Source organism: Oculina patagonica, chromosome 1 (assembly GCF_052425735.1).
Source record: "Oculina patagonica isolate OP01 chromosome 1, crgOcupat, whole genome shotgun sequence".
Classification (NCBI taxonomy): Eukaryota; Metazoa; Cnidaria; class Anthozoa; order Scleractinia; family Oculinidae; genus Oculina; species Oculina patagonica.
In genome coordinates, this window is record NC_135758.1 from 36,706,219 (window position 1) to 36,723,872 (window position 17,654).

Consider the following 17,654-nt stretch of genomic DNA (forward strand, 5'->3'; position numbering starts at 1 on the left):
GCGACTTTTTTTGCTTGTTTACAAGCGAAAATAGGAGAATAGCAGTTATGTGGGGCAAAATTTGGAACATTCTTGTCTACTCTCAAGGGACTTTTTTAATTTCTCAAGGGAATATTTTAATTTCTCAAGGGATTACTTTCCGCTGTGGGTGATCACGCGATCTCGTGGAAAAAACGTGACTTGTCACATTTACAAACGTTATATAACAATGTTAAAAGTGACATGTCAGCTTTCCTATCTCAACGCACGTGTGTCTGAAAGGCGATCTATAAAAAGCGTCGCACAAACAATGGATTGCGTAACTAAAACACGAATAAATAGCCACTAGCACTTACATCGTTTAAAAATTACAAACGTCAAAAATAAACCATACCAAAAAACTTGCTCTTTTCAAAGATATTATTGAAGTTAAAACAAATGCAAGAGATGGGGGCTTCTTTTAAGGCTTCTTTTTTAGGCCAAATTTGGTCGCTACAAGCGCCCATTCTATTTCGTCATCAGCCTAGGTCGTTAGGGACGTGACCTCGCGTTGACAGCAATGTTGCATGAATCGGCTTTACAACATGCGATCGTATCTACGCAGTTCGAGTGGAATTCCAGTCAAAGACAGCAAAATTCCTTCGTATTTCATCTTCAAATATAATTCGATAGCATTCACTGTATATATGGCTTTTGTTTAATCCTTCTTAAGCCCACGAAGAAGCTGTCTTGATATCCGACCCTCGCATAGACTGTCCACAGCCCTCTATTTTTCGTGTTTTTCGATCGATGAGCGCTCGGTGAGAACGGCGAGAGACCTGGACGCCAGCACAAAACAGAAGAAGCAAGAGGGTGGGGGCGGGGAGCGAAAAAAACGCCTGACTCGTCCCCAGTCGTCTTCATACAGCACGCGGCAAATATACAGCGGAGGGAGAGATTGCCGCGTGCTATATGAAGACGACTGGGGACGAGTCAGAAAAAACGCAGCTTGAGTGTATCGATTTGTTTACGCAATGTTTTCTCCGACAGTAGTCGGAAATATCCGTATTTTTTTCGTGCTCTTTCGTGGAGCAATCGTAACGATACGGCCTTGAACACATTGAACAGCGGTCTACCTATAACAATTCAAATATGGCGTCACAAAAACAAAGCGTCGAACGCATATTTTGCTGTTTCATTTGCTAATTTCGCTGCCGTAATCGACTGCCTCGAAAGGTCCTTGCAATTTTAAAGTATAGAATTGTCAGATCTCGGTGAAATTTGCACTGTTTATTTGTGTAATGTTGAGGAATATGTGTATAAATACCCGGCGCGGACGAGCCATTTTTGACAAAATTATATGGCTGCATTTCCTCCGCGAAGATAGGAAATTGTTAAACTAAACTACAAAGCAACCGTAATGATAAGTTCGAAGAACAATGCACAGGATAAACCTTCGACTCATACTTCATGCAAAAAAAGTCGGTATCTCGAAGAGACTTTGATTTAGGAATTTTTAGGATCGCTCCCTGAATTTTCGGACAAGCATTGTCGCAGGTGTGAACGTACTAATACCTAAGTCGGCACACGGAGCAACACAAACAAACCCCTACAATTAGAGTTGTTAAAGAGGTCACAGCACTGCAGACAATCGTCCTTAATTCGGAGGTGGTCTACGAAACTTGTACCACACGTGCCAAAAATTCTCCATCTTTATTTTCTAGTCCGAATAAACAAAGCACATTTGATCATCAGTACAAACATATCTCGTACAGAGCGATCTTTTCTCACCTCCATGATATCTTTAATGATTGGAACCCATCGTGACAACTCGTACATTGAAGGGCGCTCTTTTCTTGCTGGTTTTGCACCTTTTCTTGCAGCAGACTGAAATTATAAACACAAGAGCACTGTGTCAGCTTACGCAAGGAAAAAATAGGGCCCCAATGGGTCCATGTGTTTTGCTGCTAGAGCAAAGTCTTAGGGAACATGTTGATGAAAGACAAGTGAGTCGAGATTGAAATCCAACGTCTTTTATTGTCTGTCACTTGTGTGCAGGTTAATAATTGCACTATATTGTAGTCACTTTGTGTTAATTCAATCCTGATAATTTTACTGATCAATGTTATGTTGAAATCAAAGACAGCAAACATAATTTAATTACTAGTAAGTTAACGTAATGTCTGACATGATTGTCTCTTTGATAAAAAACAGTAACTCTAACATTATAAAAAAATCTCAATGAACTCAATGTGATTCTTTTAGTGGCGTTATCTCACTGGTTACCGTTAGTTGTATTTGGAATCATTGTCACAATGGCAGCGTTTTAACAACAACGAAAAAGACAGAATCTATTGACCTTATAAGAACTCAATGTGATATATTTATTAGTGACAAGACAGTGGTTCTTTAACCACTTTCACCCAAATTAAACACTGGAACAACTAACTCTTAACAAACTTGTTGTGTCACCCTGAGTTAAATATGCAAAATTCAGAAATTATAAATAATCGCACGCGCACCGGCGTACAACAACAGAAAGACGGCGTTGAACGTAACGCAAAGTTCATTTTGAAAGCGAAAGTTTACAAATAATTATTATCATTCGTCAGTCATCCCTTCACGCATGAACACTCGTCGAATTTCAGTGTCTTCACAACAAGATCGGAAGATCGATAAGGACCAATTTTTGATTCTGCGAAAGTTCGTTTTCTTAAAGTTTTAGAAATTTGTGAAGTTGGAGGATTCACTGAGGACTGCGTAGCCGAAGATGCAGTGGCTCGCTGGACATCAAATTCTATTTTTCACGGCGTTTAATTAATCTTCACAAAATAAACATGTGGCGCCAGCGCGTCTGGCAGTCAAAAATTCATTTTTCAAAAAACTTTCCCTTTCCAGCTATTTTAGCGGGGCTTATACTATAGTACCTACCTGTCAGTCGTAGAAAAGCTGAAATTTAAGGATGAACTGTTTATTAAATGAAGACCGTATTATTTTTTAATAACTAGTAAACAAACTGGTCGCCACGCATTTAAACACGAACTGACGAATGTTGCATCTGATGCAGTGAATCTGGTGAATGAGAACTTCCTTTAATATTTCTTTGTTTTCGACGGTGTGCACCACTGAATAAGTTTCTTTCCCATTGTGATGTTACTAGTATTAATTCGTTTCTAGCTGTCTTTTATATAGCTCGAATACAGCTACAATTAGCGGTGCAGCCTACCAGCATGGTATATTCCTTTCCAGCTGTCTTTGCGTGACAAGTTACACGTTCATACATTTTATTTTAAAATATGAAGTTCAGAGTTAATACATTACTAGTATGCTGTAGACAGTGTAGACAAGGTGAGGGTAAGTTTATTTTCAAAGCGAAAGTTTACAAACTGTGCACTAACCGGTCCTTTGGAGAAAATATTTATGACCTTCGGCGAGGTTCCAAGTCTTCGCTCTTTTCGTAAATGATGAAAACTGCAGAATAATTTTCTCATAAAACTGGAGTGGTCGCGCCACAGTTTGTTTTCTTTCCCAATGCGATATACTTTTAAATCGGTTTTCTGTTTTCCAACGTGTCCAACGTGGTTTGCGTTCGAATACTTTGGCCCGTAACTTCGAATGCGATCAGCGCTACGGTTCATTGGTTTCGATTTTGTTTGTTCATGGATTTGATTGACATCGGTAGTTCAGATTTCTCCTCTGTTACGGCACTTACACCTTACACCTTACGTCCCTTACGGCACAAACTTCAGCTCTCAATGTGTTTTGCTTGCAGCCATTGCGGCTGCAGCAAAACACAAAAAAATCAAGGTTTCTAAATAACTGGATTTCCCTGGTAACGTTACATGGTAATGATGGTATACACGGTGGCCGAACGGTTAACGCGCTGGACTCCAGATCCCGGGGGGGGGGGGGGTACTCCCATCTGTGGCCTATATAGGTATGTGCCGCCCAATAGGGTATGGTTTTGAGGTTCTCGGTCCTTAAATAGGGTATCATTTTTGCTCCTTTTGGTAATATGTTCTCGGTGTGATCCTTAGATAGGGTACCTAAATTCTATCAGCTAAAATAAACGCCCAGCTAAACGAAAAAAAGATATCTTAAAACTGAATTTTCTGTTCAGGGATTAGAAAAGCGATTTTATAAAGATTTGTGTCTTGCCGTGCGCGGTTAGCCGTTATTTGGGTCGTCACGGAACGCTTCTCCTCCCCTTGAATAGGGTGTCATTTTTCGGTTTTGGGCCTTGAAAAGGGTATCAATTTTCGCTTTCTTTATCCTAAAATAGGGTCAGGGTTTAAGAACCTTGGCGGCACACCCCTATCCGAAATTTATGGGAGTACCCCCCCCCCCCCCCGGGCTCCAGATCGAGCGGTCCGGGTTTGAGCCCTGGCCGGGGCCATTGTGATGTGTTCTTGGGCAAACAAAATTATCCTCATAGTGCCTCTCACGATTTGAATGCTGGGAGGTGAACTAGCATCCTATACAGAGGGAGTAAAATACTCCTACTCGTTAAAGGTTACTGCCTGATGGGTCTCTATGCCCAAATGCAGACTATTTTACCCACTGGTAAAACAACTTGACTGCTAGCGGTGCGGAAACGAATACTTACATCCTGTATGATGGGAACTCCAAGATACGCCATGTTCTTTATAATGGCACTGAAAAAAGTAACGAAAACAGACAGGAGCTGGAACAAAATTTTCAACAACAGTACTGTACTCAGCGGTACCATCTACTTTGAATAAACAAGCTTGGTGCTTGCAGAGCGACAGCCGACTAAAAATGTCGGGAAAAAAAATGTTTCCCCGGCCAATCCGAAGGCCATGGACAGTCCAGTGAGCCAATCATAATTCGAAGCCAATAGGTATAGCCAGCGCGAAGGGCGGAAAAAGTGTGCAATGAAGAAACAATTGGTCTTGGTTTTACTTCTTATTGGTTGAAAAAGTGACGCAAGTTTTTTTAAACCAATATCCAAACGCATTATTAAATGCAAGCTAATGCAGAAACAACGCAAATGTGAATTACTTTCGACACTCCAGTGAAAATTGCTCTCCAAAATCTCAAAGTATTTCAGAGTTTAAGCCCAAGATTATATGCAAGAAATTGAATTTGTCAAGCAAAAGTAAAATTTCTATTATGATTATTTTTTTTTTACATTTTCTCCACAGTGTTAGATGTTGTTATGATTGAGAAACACTCTATCTTACAAATGAAATAAAACATAATAAATACACAAATGACAGTAAGTGTTGACTTACCGGTAATCTGATGGTATCTGTGCATGCTCACACAGCTTCGCTAAATTTTCTTCACTTATACCTAAAAAACCAAGACCGACATTGTTACTACACAACAAGTACCGGTAACCAATAAAATATCATATTCATTTGGCACGACACGAAATACCCCTCACTATCAGTAGGTGGGTATTAAATACATTCACTGGCTTGGTATATAAAAAGGTTAACTCTGCGTTCAGGCCTAGAGGCCCATCAGGACACAACTTATCCTAGTTTCTGTAGCATTTAATGACAAGGAGTATTTCTACTCCCCCCTGCATGGGGTGCTGGTCGATCACAGGGTTACCCCAGCATTAAATTTTACCAGTACCCTTTTATACACCTTATTTGAGAGGCACTACGAGAATAAGTGCCTTGCCTAAAAACATAATGCAGTGACCCTGGCCAGGGCTTGAACCTAGACTGCTTTACTAGAGTCCAGTGCACTTACCATTAGGCCATCGCGTCTTCCATACTGGCTTGGTACACAACACCAGAAGATAATTATTTTGTATTACAAAACATTTTGGAAAATGGTCAACTGTCTTGCAAATTACCAAATGGGAAATGATAACACTGGATGCAAAATATAAAAACTAAAGCATGCAAAAAACATTTCTGTGTCATTTGACTTTCGATTCAGTTTCTTGAATCTATATTGTATGAAAATAGGAAACTATAAGAAACTGGATTCTTACCATTTTTGAAAATAATGTACAAGAGTATTATCCGGATCTTGTCAGAAATGCTATAAAAGGAATACAAAAAGTAAATGAATAAGTTAAAAATAATGTGGAATAAACCAATGAACATTGTTAGTGCGTTTAAATCGTAATTATTCCGGGTAAGAATTTGTCAAGAAAGGACATGACGGGATCCATACATGTCATTAGGGAACTGTAAATCAAAGCAGCACTTACTGAACATTTGAATCTAGCAGCAGTGGCACAATACTCTTCATTGGGTCTTTGATGCTTTCGCCATCTTTGTCTACTCCAGTTGCAAGATCCTGCAATAAACACACATGTACATGTCATGTTTGTCAGGGGCCATTCTTGGGAGAGGGTGCATGGGGTTGCTTACATCAACAGTCAATCATGCCATTCCTTAGTGGTGCACCCCCTCTACACTTACTTCTGGTTCAAAAGCTCAAGCTTACTTCCCTTCTTTGGTACATGCTTTAGAAAAATAAAATGTGTAGGAAAGACGAAGGTTTATTAATTTTTGTTGTTTCACGATGGAATCGCTTTGAGTTGTTGATCACACAACTCAAAGCGATTCCACTGTGAGACAAACGAATGAATGCTCATCTTTCCTATCTTACACCACAATAAACACATCTTTAGTGACAAAAAAGTGTGTGTAACACAATTTGGAATTTATATTAGCCAAGGAAAATATTATTGTAGTCTAAACACTGACACGAATTCCAAATGTTGCCAAATCAGCTTGTTTTTATTAGGTCATGGTATCAACAGCCTCTCTTATGAGCTTGCTGGCTGCTTGGATTGATCAACTTGTGGAATCAAGATTTTGGAGAAAATATTTTGAAGAAAAAAAAAGAGTCATGTCCGGGCTGTTCCCTAAGGTGTCTAGTAGATAATAAACGTACCTGTTCCACTGCACAGATGTCCTTCAGGGCAGTTTGGTTGTACTGCTTCATACAGTCTTCTGCCAAGTGAAGATGAACAATGAACTGAAAGAAATGCAAGGTCTTACATAAGCCTGGATTTCCTGGTAGACAATTGTCATAGGCACGCAATGCATGCAAAAGGCCACAACTACATGCATGTTACACATCATGTGCAAAGACTTACAGCTACTTTAATAGCTGTTTCCACAACTTGCATGCCTTGTTACTAAGATATGATTTCTTTCCAGACTGACAAAGGCATCCCTAGCCTGGCTATCTATACTTGGTGTACAAAAAATCATACCTTGCTGACTTCTTTTTGATACTGTGGCATTTTCTTCAAGATAACTTGGAGATCTTTCATGGTTGTCTAAAACACAAAAGGGGAAAAATGTTAAAATGGTATTACATAATGTCCTGCAAATTCAAACTGCAAGCAAAAATTTATGCTCAGCTTCAAATACGATAAATTGACATTGTATGTGATCAATAACAATACTGAACACTCTAAATTATACACAAAACTATGCTACCATGCATATTACCAGATTTGTTTTGTTTTTGTGTATGTACCTAATATGAGACTTACAAAGGGGACAAGATATTGAGAAAGGCCCCCTCATACACTCATTTTATGCCATTTTGACATAAAAGAAAAGGCTGGCTTAAGCTATCCTCTCCCCAGTCAGTAGTGTGTTACTGGGCTACATCAGTAAAGTAATCGACAGAGTTTGAAGGCATGACTTGTAGTGGATGAAATGTTTGCTTTTTCAGACATGATTATTTTTAAAGTTATTGCCACCTTGTTGGAAGTTGAAATCTTCTTGTCTGTTGCAAATTCCTTTATTGTGGAATTGACTTTCCTAGCAAGAGAAATTATAATTACACAGAATTAATGTCAAAATAAGCTGCATTATCCTTCTTTTGCATGTCTATCAAAAAGCATTTTTTTAATCTGTTAATTTAAAGGGCCTTTTAAAAATAGGTGCTCTCAAACAAGTGTACCTCAAGACATCAGCTATGTGGTCATGGCGATGCTTTACCCACATTTCATCATTTTCTGTGAATTACAAAAGACAAGTTACTTAATATTCATCTCCTTATATCACTTACTTAGTAATACAGTCAACTCTCCCTATGACAGACACCTCGGGACCGGCCACAGCTGTCCATCTTAGAGAGGTGTCCGCTCTGTAGAGAGTCGAGGTAACATGACACCAGTAATTCTGAGATAATAAAGCTAAACCTTTGCACAATGCAACAAACCTTTGCTAACTGCAACAAGACTAAAATTATGATAAAAGGACCATATTTGCTTGTTAAAGCAAAAATTGAGAGCTTCTACAAACTGTAATACTGTAAGTAGAGAACGACCTCCTTAGTGTCCATATACGTAAGCAAAGAAGTAATCTGTTAAACGTCATTGTTTGTGGTTAGTAAGCTTGGTATACACGTATCCTTAGGGCACTGACTAACTTTGCGAAGTTTGGAAGTATTTTCACTAATACAACATGATAAAAAAACACTTCCGTTAATTATTTAAAAGTGTCTGTTGTCCGTCTTAGAGAGGTGTCCGTCTTATAGGGAGTTTGGTTACAGTAAAATGACTGAAAAACGGCAGGGACCATCACCAGTCTTATGGAGGTGTCCGTCTTCTCGAGGTGTTCGTTAAGAGAGTTGACTGTACACAAAATGTTAGCCTGCATATAAAAGGAATTTGACTATGCCAGTAAAATTTGGACCAAAATGTTAGCCTGCATATTAAAGGAATTTGACTATGCCAGTAAAATTTGGACCATAGTTTTATTTGTGGAAATAGTTTAAAAAAACTTACCATCAAGAATAGTTTCCTTTTCTTCATTTCCAGATGATGAAATATATCTACCATCACAAAAAAATAATAGACTCTAAGTAAAACAATTTAAATAAAAAAATCAATAAATCAGACAACAAGTCACAGTGGCCACAAAGACATCCCAATGGGCACTTAAACTTCAACATACTCAACACAAGTGTGGATAAAGCTCTTTGTTGTTAACAAAGTTAAACTGTATTATTTTACAACTTACTTGTACACATCATTGACAATATGAAGAAGATCATAGGTCATTGCCTGAACGAAGCAAGAAAAAATGCAGGCAAAATTGAGCAAACAAAAATATAGCAAATTGCTCCTGAAGATCTGTTCATTAACTGTTCATTAATGTTATCACAGTTTACAGTACGCTACATGAAAGTTATATTTCAGTAATTCAAATTTCAGAGAAAAAAGCCTCACATGAGTAGTAAAGTCTCAGTGTTGGGATACCAAGGTTTGGGAATTTCTGAATGTATGTTTTTTAAAGTTATGGGTTTATCTTAGCATTTCTGATTTCACCATTTTATTACAAACAGACAATTTACAGAAACATGCACCAATGTCCGCCTATCAATGTGAAACCAAAACTGTGACAAATTTCTATGTTTAACTATCAGTTAAAATGTTATTAGAGTGATGGCAAACCTGAAAAGTAAGTTCATGTAGCAGAGGGGACACTGGGTCAAATCCTCTGAAAAAGATAAAATGAGACAAAAGTGATTTCTTTGGTTTTACTTTACAACACTTAAACCAAAATCACTCTAAAGGTCTCCGCAACACGTGGGGACAAGATGCAGGGACATGTCACAGCAACATGTAGCAGCAACAAAATCATGTGTTGCCTCTGCGACTTGTTGCATGAAGTTAAACGAGTTTAATTCCATGCAACATGTCACAGGGACAAAACAGCTTCAAAGTTTGTGTAGCGCGTGCCAAAAATAATTAGCACACACAAGGGGACATGTACACTTGGGTGTGTACACATTGTGATTTTGTTGCTGCTACATGCCCCGCTCCATGTACCCTCAGTGTGAACAACACATGACTTTGTGGCTGCTACATATCGCTGCAACGTGTCCCCATGTGTGTGGAGACCTTAACACTACTGAATGCCGAGTTATTAACTTCAGGCAAACTCAAACAAAATTACTGTAAGTTGTAAATTCAAAATAACCCAGTGAGAGGTGTATTGACCTATAGGTCATGGGTTCAAATGTACACTCATAAGGTCAATGTACCACCCACAGTTAAGTCTGTCTAAAAGCTAAGGTGGCTTATCAGACAGCACTTAACTTGGTTTGGTTTCCATATCAAAAGGGACTTTTTCCATCGCAGAAAACCTCCTAACATTAATTTTTTGTTAGGTTGCCCTGACAATCCACTGGCACCCATAGTCCCAGGTGGAGAGTAAAATGTCTTGCCCAAGAACACAACACTATTACCCTAGTTAGCACTTGAACCAAAGCTGCTTCATCTGGAGTCCAACTTTTAGGTTACCGCTTAGTTACTTAGTAGAAGCTAGACCTATTAGATAAATACCTGTCTAGCAAGATCAGCTGAGAGCGGTGCTTATGTGGTCCCTACAAATATGCATAAACAGAAAATTTTGTTCATGAGCAATCAATCAGGCAACCTACTTTCAGGGGGTCATTACAGTGTACTTTAATCATAGGGTTGCTTGTTTTAGGTAGGTAAAAAGTAAAGTCTGCTGTCGAGCCAAGTGGCTCATCGGGCTGGAGCTTATCCTGGTTTCAGTCGCATTAGCGACTAGGAGTATTTCCACTCCCCTTAGTCCATTGCAGGCACACGTAGCTAAAAGGTGTGCTGTATTTGTGTTGGTCCAACTGAGTTAAATCATGTGAAATGTGACTGCATGTGCCACATAATTAATTCTATATTAAAGAAACAAGTACCGGTACTTATTCTAGATGTTTGTTGTCTTGCACAAAAATTATGGTCTTTGCTAGCTGTCTTGCTCTACAGGCAGTTTGTTTACAGAACAATGCACTGTTGGGGAATGCTACTTTTGAGAATTCCATGTAACAACCATGAAATTTATTGCACAACTTGTACTTTCCTATGTTGCTACTTTTGAAAAGTTGCAGCATGATTACTACACCATACGTGTGCTGACCATACCTCTCCCATGCCAGCTGGATCATCAGCTTTGTATGCATGCAGTTTAGTCTGCACAGTATTGGCTAATTCAGCAAGATGATGACCATCTCTGTCAAAAATTAGGAAATATTCTGTTAGTGACCAATATACAACTACTAAATTGCTGTTCAATCTTCAATGTCTTAACCTCATATATCTTACAAATATTGGCAGGGAACAGGGCACTTCATAAAAAGTAACCATTTGATATTATTTTTTGGCTTTGGCTACCTGTTTCTTTCATGGTTAGAAACAGATACAACTGTATGTTCTGTTTCATTCAGAATACAATTGTGGGATGGCACATAAGTCGGAAGTTAAACAGGACACATCACTGGCCTGTATGCATGCACCTTGAAGATTTGTTATAAGCCACTTAAGACAAATTAACCTCACAAGAAGGAAATTATGCATAATTGGAAGAAACGATCATCATAAAAATATCAAGGAGGGAGAAATAATTTAGATTAAATATGTAATTATAGTAATTTCTCACATTGTTAGGAATAGCTCTTATTTACTTACTTCCTGTATCTGACTGAGGGATATTCACCTAACGTAGCACACAAAGTGGCAATCTGTTCAGCTATTTTCTGCAAAAAGGTCATTAACAATTAAAAGGTGACGTTCAAGAACATGCATTCTTACCATACGATACTTAAAAAAATGTTGCATTGAGGAAAGGCAACTTTGTTCTGTTTTACCTTATTATTTGGGTCTAAAAGTGCTACAAAATGTAAGACTGTGTTCACACTTGGTGCCTTGGCAGTAATGTGAACATGTATGCTTTTTTTTTCAAGTACCCATACCATAATTCGGTACTTTGGCGGGGGTACTTTGGTTTTCTGCATCTGAACACAGTGCTGTTTTTGCCGGGATCAGGTACCAGTGTTCAGGCACTAAGTGTGAACACGGCCTAAATGTTACAGGTATGGACTTGGTTGAAATGATTTTTGCCTGTTTGAAACCCTTCATACATCAAAAACGTCTGTCAACAGATTAGAAATCTCTGCAAAACTAGGTTACATGTTGCTGGTACAGGTTCCACATGATAAATCTTCTCTTTTAGAAGTGGTTACAAACAGAATGGAAGCTAAATATATTTTTTATTTATAGCAGCAATTTAACTTTGTACCTCTAAATGTGATTCCAGTGCACTCGCAGTTGAAAATGTTTTAAGCTGAATGCCCCTGGAATCACTCTGAAGTAAACAAAACAATAACAAAAACAAACACAAAACATCACACACAAAATGTGCTGACAACAAAATGGCACTTTACTTTAAAGAGATGTGTATGTGAAACAACTAAACTAGTACATGTATCACAATTTGTGCAAAAACAATCAACAATGATTATTAACTAAAGTTTGCAACATATAGGACAGCAAGTGATTAACATGCACTAAAACCTCTGCAATGAAATTAGCTTAAAACAACATGTACTAAGTACCTCAGAATACTGGAAACGCTGGGCTTGGTCTGACGGCTCTGGGCCATAGAAACTGTGAAATGCTTTGGGAGTGTCCAAAGAGAAAACCTATAAAAATCACCACACATTCTGTTACGAAATATTCACACAATATTATATTAATAGTAAATCAGTTCTGTGAATAAATTTAAAAGAAACACCTTCATGATGTTACATATACCTGAGACTCGTATGGGAGAAATGCAATGTTTATTTCCTTCAGGGTTTTCACATCTAAGGTCAGAAAAGACAGAAAGTGAATGTGACAGTAAAGCCTCTGTTAACAGACAGTCCCCCTCCCCTGTAGGCAGACACATTATGCAGGGCTTTCAGTAAGGACCCTCCACCGACCAGAGCACTTGTGGGAATTCTAGCTCTCTATAAAGTGTAGATGTTTTTAACTTCTGATATTACTCCTGACAGGTGCTGCACAAGCGTACCCTCCACATCTCCTACAAGTACTTAAGAACATTCACTACATTTTTTAACCTCCCATATATGGACACATCTCCTTAATGTACTCTTTTTCTTATCCTTAGGGTGTCTCAATCATGTACCCTGGGTACCAGATGCCATTCTCTGCTGGTTTTTCTGTTTCACAGACTATAAGCAGTCAAACCCTTCTGGTATAATGAGGTGCTGACTGTGACACACACAAAGGGACAAGGTAAAGTCTGTGTCGTGCGTTATCCACCCTTTGAAAAAGTACAGGTAATGTACTTACAACCTGTCACAATGCCACTAGATCCCATTTGCCGCACACACAAAAAAATAACAAAGATACTTTCATGAGCATAAATTATACTCACATTTGGAAATCCTGGAAATTTCACTTATCAAGGAATCTGGACAAACTGAACAAGAAAAAAATTACTAAGCAAATGTCACTACCACTAACAGATGTAATAAAATAAAAACAAAATAATATAAACCATATGCATTTGCTTTGAGAAAGGTAACAAGTCCCATGAAAGCATTTGTGGCAATGCCAAAAGATGTTAAGGTAGTGATAGTTCACCACTGCTTGATTGAAGATCATTGCAATAGGAGGAGAAATCACAAGGAATGTATTCATCCCGATTTACAGTTTCTCCTTACATCATGCTGACAAAAAACACCTTGCACTGCGATCAAGCAACCATGAATTTCCACTGCCCACAAAATCTCTTAGCATTATCACATGCAAGTTTATGCTTCTGTACTAGGACAGTTTTTCTCAAAACAGCTGTTTACATGCATCTGTACCAGTATGTGATCGTAAACTGTACCTTCAGTGAAGAATACATGAGCACCTTTATATCTGTGGTTCCCTTCAGTGAAGTCTTCAACCAAAGCTCTTACTGACTGTGTACATCAAACAAATAAATAGCTGAGGTCAATAATAATATCATTACTGGTATTGGCCTTTTGGGGTAGAAAATACAGTGAATGTACTGATATTTGTCTGTAGACATTAACCTGTTCTGAACAAAATTAATTAGAGACAAATATCAGTACATACATTTTCAAATCTTTATGAGTTCTTTGATCTCTTTAACTGATCCTCATCATTGTGAGACTTACCGTTTCCTCTGGTGTTAAAATGTAAATGGCTTCAAAGTTTGGTAGTGGTTGGCGCACTTTAGATATATCTTCAACAACTGAAAGAAAACATGAGAAAAACTGTAATTATTCAAAACAGGCATAGATAAGGTACATCACCTTCGACATATTATTCTATCAGTAAGAATATACATGTAGTTCTATTCACTAATGATAGGGCGGTACTTGCCAGTCCAAATAAAAAAGAGAAGTCCACCAAATTAATCTCAGCTACATAGTTACTCTGTTTAAGTACTGCACAATAATGCTCAAAGGGCAAATCCAATTTAATTGGTTAGGCCAAAATTGAACGTGTTTAGCTCTCTGCACAAAAGTTACATGGTAAGGGATCATAATTTTATATAATTGCAAAATTGATTTGTAACTGAATTAGTCACGGAAGCACAAATTGAATGTGATTTATGGAAGTAAAAAAAAAGCCACAGTGGTGAAACATATAAGTGACTGCAAAGTCAATCAACCCCTCCCCCCTTCCCTCTCTCTCCAACTGGTCTCACAACAATTCTCATTGTAATTTAAGCTTATTCAGTGCCATCTTCCAACACAACATAAGACAGATATCTTTTCTGGGAGCCCAAAACCTTTTTAGCCTTGCAAAAGAAATTGAGACTCTGAGAAGGCATCAAAGAAAAATTTGAGATGAGGAGACCCCTGAAATTTGGCTAAAAAGTTGCAACACACATTTTTTGAAGGACCATTCACCACCCCTAACACAACAATTCTCATTGTCATTAATAACATAACCCACCTATCAATTTAAATCCATGGGGAGGAAGCAGGGGTGAAGACAAGGGATGAGGATTTATGCCAAGATCAATCCCCTTTCTGCCCTTGGTTTAGCCTGAATTTCAGACATCCCTCTGTGCTCGCCTGCTTGCCAGAAGGGACGTCTGAACACATTTGGGCTTAATGCCGTCCGGTGACGTCACTACGCTTTGGTGTTAATTCATGCGGAAAAGTTTCTGTCGAGGCCATGAAATTGTGAAAGAAAAATCGCCTAAATAAAGGATTACAGGGTATAAAATTGTTTTAATAGTAAACTATTAAAAACTTGAGACAAATGAATGATATTTTAATCGACTGCAGGCTATATTCTTTCACGGAACCGATTTAATCTAAACTGATTTGCTTTATCTAGCGATCAAAATATAATATGTTACGCAACGGACAAATACAACACACTCGTGAGTACTTTAATAAATGAATCAATTTCGACGGTTTCAGAGGCATCAAGAAACAGAATTCAATACAAAAATATCCTACTTGACCGTGGGCACTGAGTTCAGAAATCACTGGCTCATCGAGGCTGCAGGGCATAAGCGTCGAGCGGCTTTGTTGACAAAACAAGATTACATATAAATTTGGCAAAACACTGCACTGCATGTCGAAGCGACGAATGCCGCCAAATTAAAACCTACCGATTTCCATTACTATTCTTCATCCGTAGGTAAACTAATAAAGTAATTAACTTAAGGTAAATGACTAATAAATTCATTTCTGGGAAGGTGAACTCTTTCGAACTCTTTCCAAACGTTTTCAAATTACAATCCTCGCGCGGTAAAATTCAGTCATAATTTCACATAATTATGCAAATAATTTTTAAATCAACCAATCAAAATCACTACCCGGTTTTCGGGTAGTGACGTCACCGGACGGCATTAAGCCCAAATGTGTTCAGACGTCCCTTCTGGCAAGCAGGCGAGCACAGAGGGATGTCTGAAATTCAGGCTACCCTTGGTTGAGATTTTGATCTTATAATTAAATAATAAATTTTAAATATATCTGCTAGTTGTGGCCAACCTCCCAAGCTCTTGCAAAACAGTAACTAAGCATTGCATATCTATAACCTGGGATCAACGTCAGCAATAATGGTTCTATAAATAACTTAGTTACTTCATCAAGCTATTATTTAAGTAATTTAACGAAACCAAACAGTCCAATATTCCAGTCCAAAAAAATAAATATCTACAACAGAACTTGGATTGTTAAGGTTTTAGGCAGTTTCAAATGAATTTTAAGTACTCTTCTAAGTTTCAATGAGATGCTACAATAATAAACTACTGTTGAATTAAATTTAAATCAAACCAAAGCTCGATTTGCATTGAGTACAGTAATTATCCTTCAATAAATTAGTAGCTTACTTGTTATGCCTTCCTCGACAATGTCGTGCATTTTGCAGCATGATGATATTATTCTAGAACTCAGATGATCCACGACAAGAACCTGAAGTTTGAACGAATGAAAAAATACAGTTTGCTTGCTGTATTTACTCGTACTCCAGCTAGCTACAAAGCCAATGTAAACATCACATTCACGGGTTAATAACATGCACTGTCAATAAACTCACTTTCCACTCGTTCGGCTTTTTATTTTCGCGAATCACGTCTTGCATAAGACCTAAACAACACACAGGAAATTAAAGATTCAGAAGTACAGTTCAATGACGCAAATGACATTTGGAAAAAGCAAAAACTCACGCTGTCCAACCACAGCTTTCAAAGACATCTTTGCGATTCTTTGCAAGTTTTGCCCACAGAAAAAAAGATGGCGAATAGCTTAGTAGCCTCGCCAGCTGGGCGGGTATCTATTCGCGCGGGTCTTCGCGCGGGATCTCGCATGGAGGGCGCGTGGAATCCCGCAAGTCGCGAAACTGCAACAAATGTGAACAGCTCTAAGAGCAACGCGTGGACAAGACTGTTCCCACTGTAAGGGAGGACCCGTGCATGAATGATCTTGTTTGTTCCACATTAATTGTTGAAAAATAAAAGCTGGAAAAGAAAAAAAAAAGGAAATGTAACTAATGGAACTAGCTGAAATCCTCACTATCGACTGGACGATTAGTCTTGTGAGAGGCAGAGGCTGCCATAAGTTACGCCAAAGGGTCGTCTAAACGGTAAGCGACCACCTCTCTTGTCAATCAAGTTGATCACCTAAACGAGAGGTTTATTACTAGGTAAAAGCGTAAAAATTCGAATCACGTGTGGCCTTTCATTGACACAATCGCTACATGCAAAAAGTCACAAAACAAAAAACACAGCCAAGGCCGTAACTAGCTAGAGGCAAGACGACACACTTGCCTCGTCTAGGCAAGTGTGTAAAAAATTAAAAAAAATTAAAAAAAAGAAAACTTGTATTGAGAAAATAATCCACAGTTGAACTAGTCAATTTCACTTCGGTAAAGAACGCACTCGCTCCCGCCAGGGTTTTCTAATTTGTATAATTTTTCCTCCGAATCAACTTTTCTACAGTCAATCCTTCTATACTGACCTCACCACTGAGGAGTGCTGAAATGCCTTACTTCGAAGTTAGGCATTATAACACTATTTTTTCGTCTTTTACAATGAATGAAAACAAATAGCCTCGCGATATGTAGGACAGTTTTTCTAAGAAGCAATTGGACTATTGAAATGTGCTAGGATTTTGGGAGAAATAATTAATTTTTTTTTTTGGAGCCTACAGCCAAGATGGAATTCAGTGAACTTTACTTGCCCAAGGCATAAACTAAAAGAAATAATGATGTTTACGTCAAAACGGATAAAAACGGATCTTTGCAATCTATATTTCCCCTCATGAGGTAATTTTAATGGGTATTTTGAATTTTATTAATAGCCAAGAGCAATTTAAACGGTGTTTTAACACATAAATAAAGTATAGGTTCTTTTTTGCATCAACATTTCGGCAACAACAACAACTAGCAAAAA

General features: G+C 38.2%; 1 protein-coding gene across 1 annotated transcript; it reads right to left on the reverse strand.

Moving 5' to 3' along the window:
* Nucleotides 1-1,615: 1,615 nt before the first annotated feature.
* LOC144646807 (syntaxin-binding protein 1-like) lies at nt 1,616-16,492 on the reverse strand. The gene is made up of 25 exons (XM_078506499.1): nt 16,431-16,492; nt 16,301-16,350; nt 16,095-16,176; nt 13,915-13,991; nt 13,620-13,695; nt 13,161-13,205; nt 12,533-12,585; nt 12,334-12,420; nt 12,018-12,083; nt 11,408-11,475; nt 10,865-10,952; nt 10,265-10,305; nt 9,371-9,416; nt 8,937-8,980; nt 8,702-8,748; nt 7,873-7,927; nt 7,670-7,730; nt 7,172-7,237; nt 6,847-6,930; nt 6,155-6,243; nt 5,933-5,982; nt 5,214-5,274; nt 4,565-4,613; nt 1,750-1,845; nt 1,616-1,678 (listed from the first exon to the last, which is right to left on the reverse strand). The coding sequence occupies exons 1-25, from the start codon at nt 16,456-16,458 to the stop codon at nt 1,616-1,618; spliced, it is 1,572 nt and encodes a 523-aa protein (XP_078362625.1). The 5' UTR covers nt 16,459-16,492.
* Between the last annotated feature and the right edge of the window lie 1,162 nt (nt 16,493-17,654).

Bases quoted from the DNA above. Each gene is read 5' to 3' on its own strand.
- LOC144646807 (XM_078506499.1), bottom strand. From the start codon at position 16,458: ATGTCTTTGAAAGCTGTGGTTGGACAGC. The intron at 7,238-7,669 runs GTGGCAATAACT...TTTGTGTTTTAG, and splicing joins AGATTTCAACTTCCAACAAG to ACAACCATGAAAGATCTCCA. The intron at 1,846-4,564 runs GTAAGTATTCGT...TTATAATTTCAG, and splicing joins GAGTTCCCATCATACAGGAT to TCTGCTGCAAGAAAAGGTGC.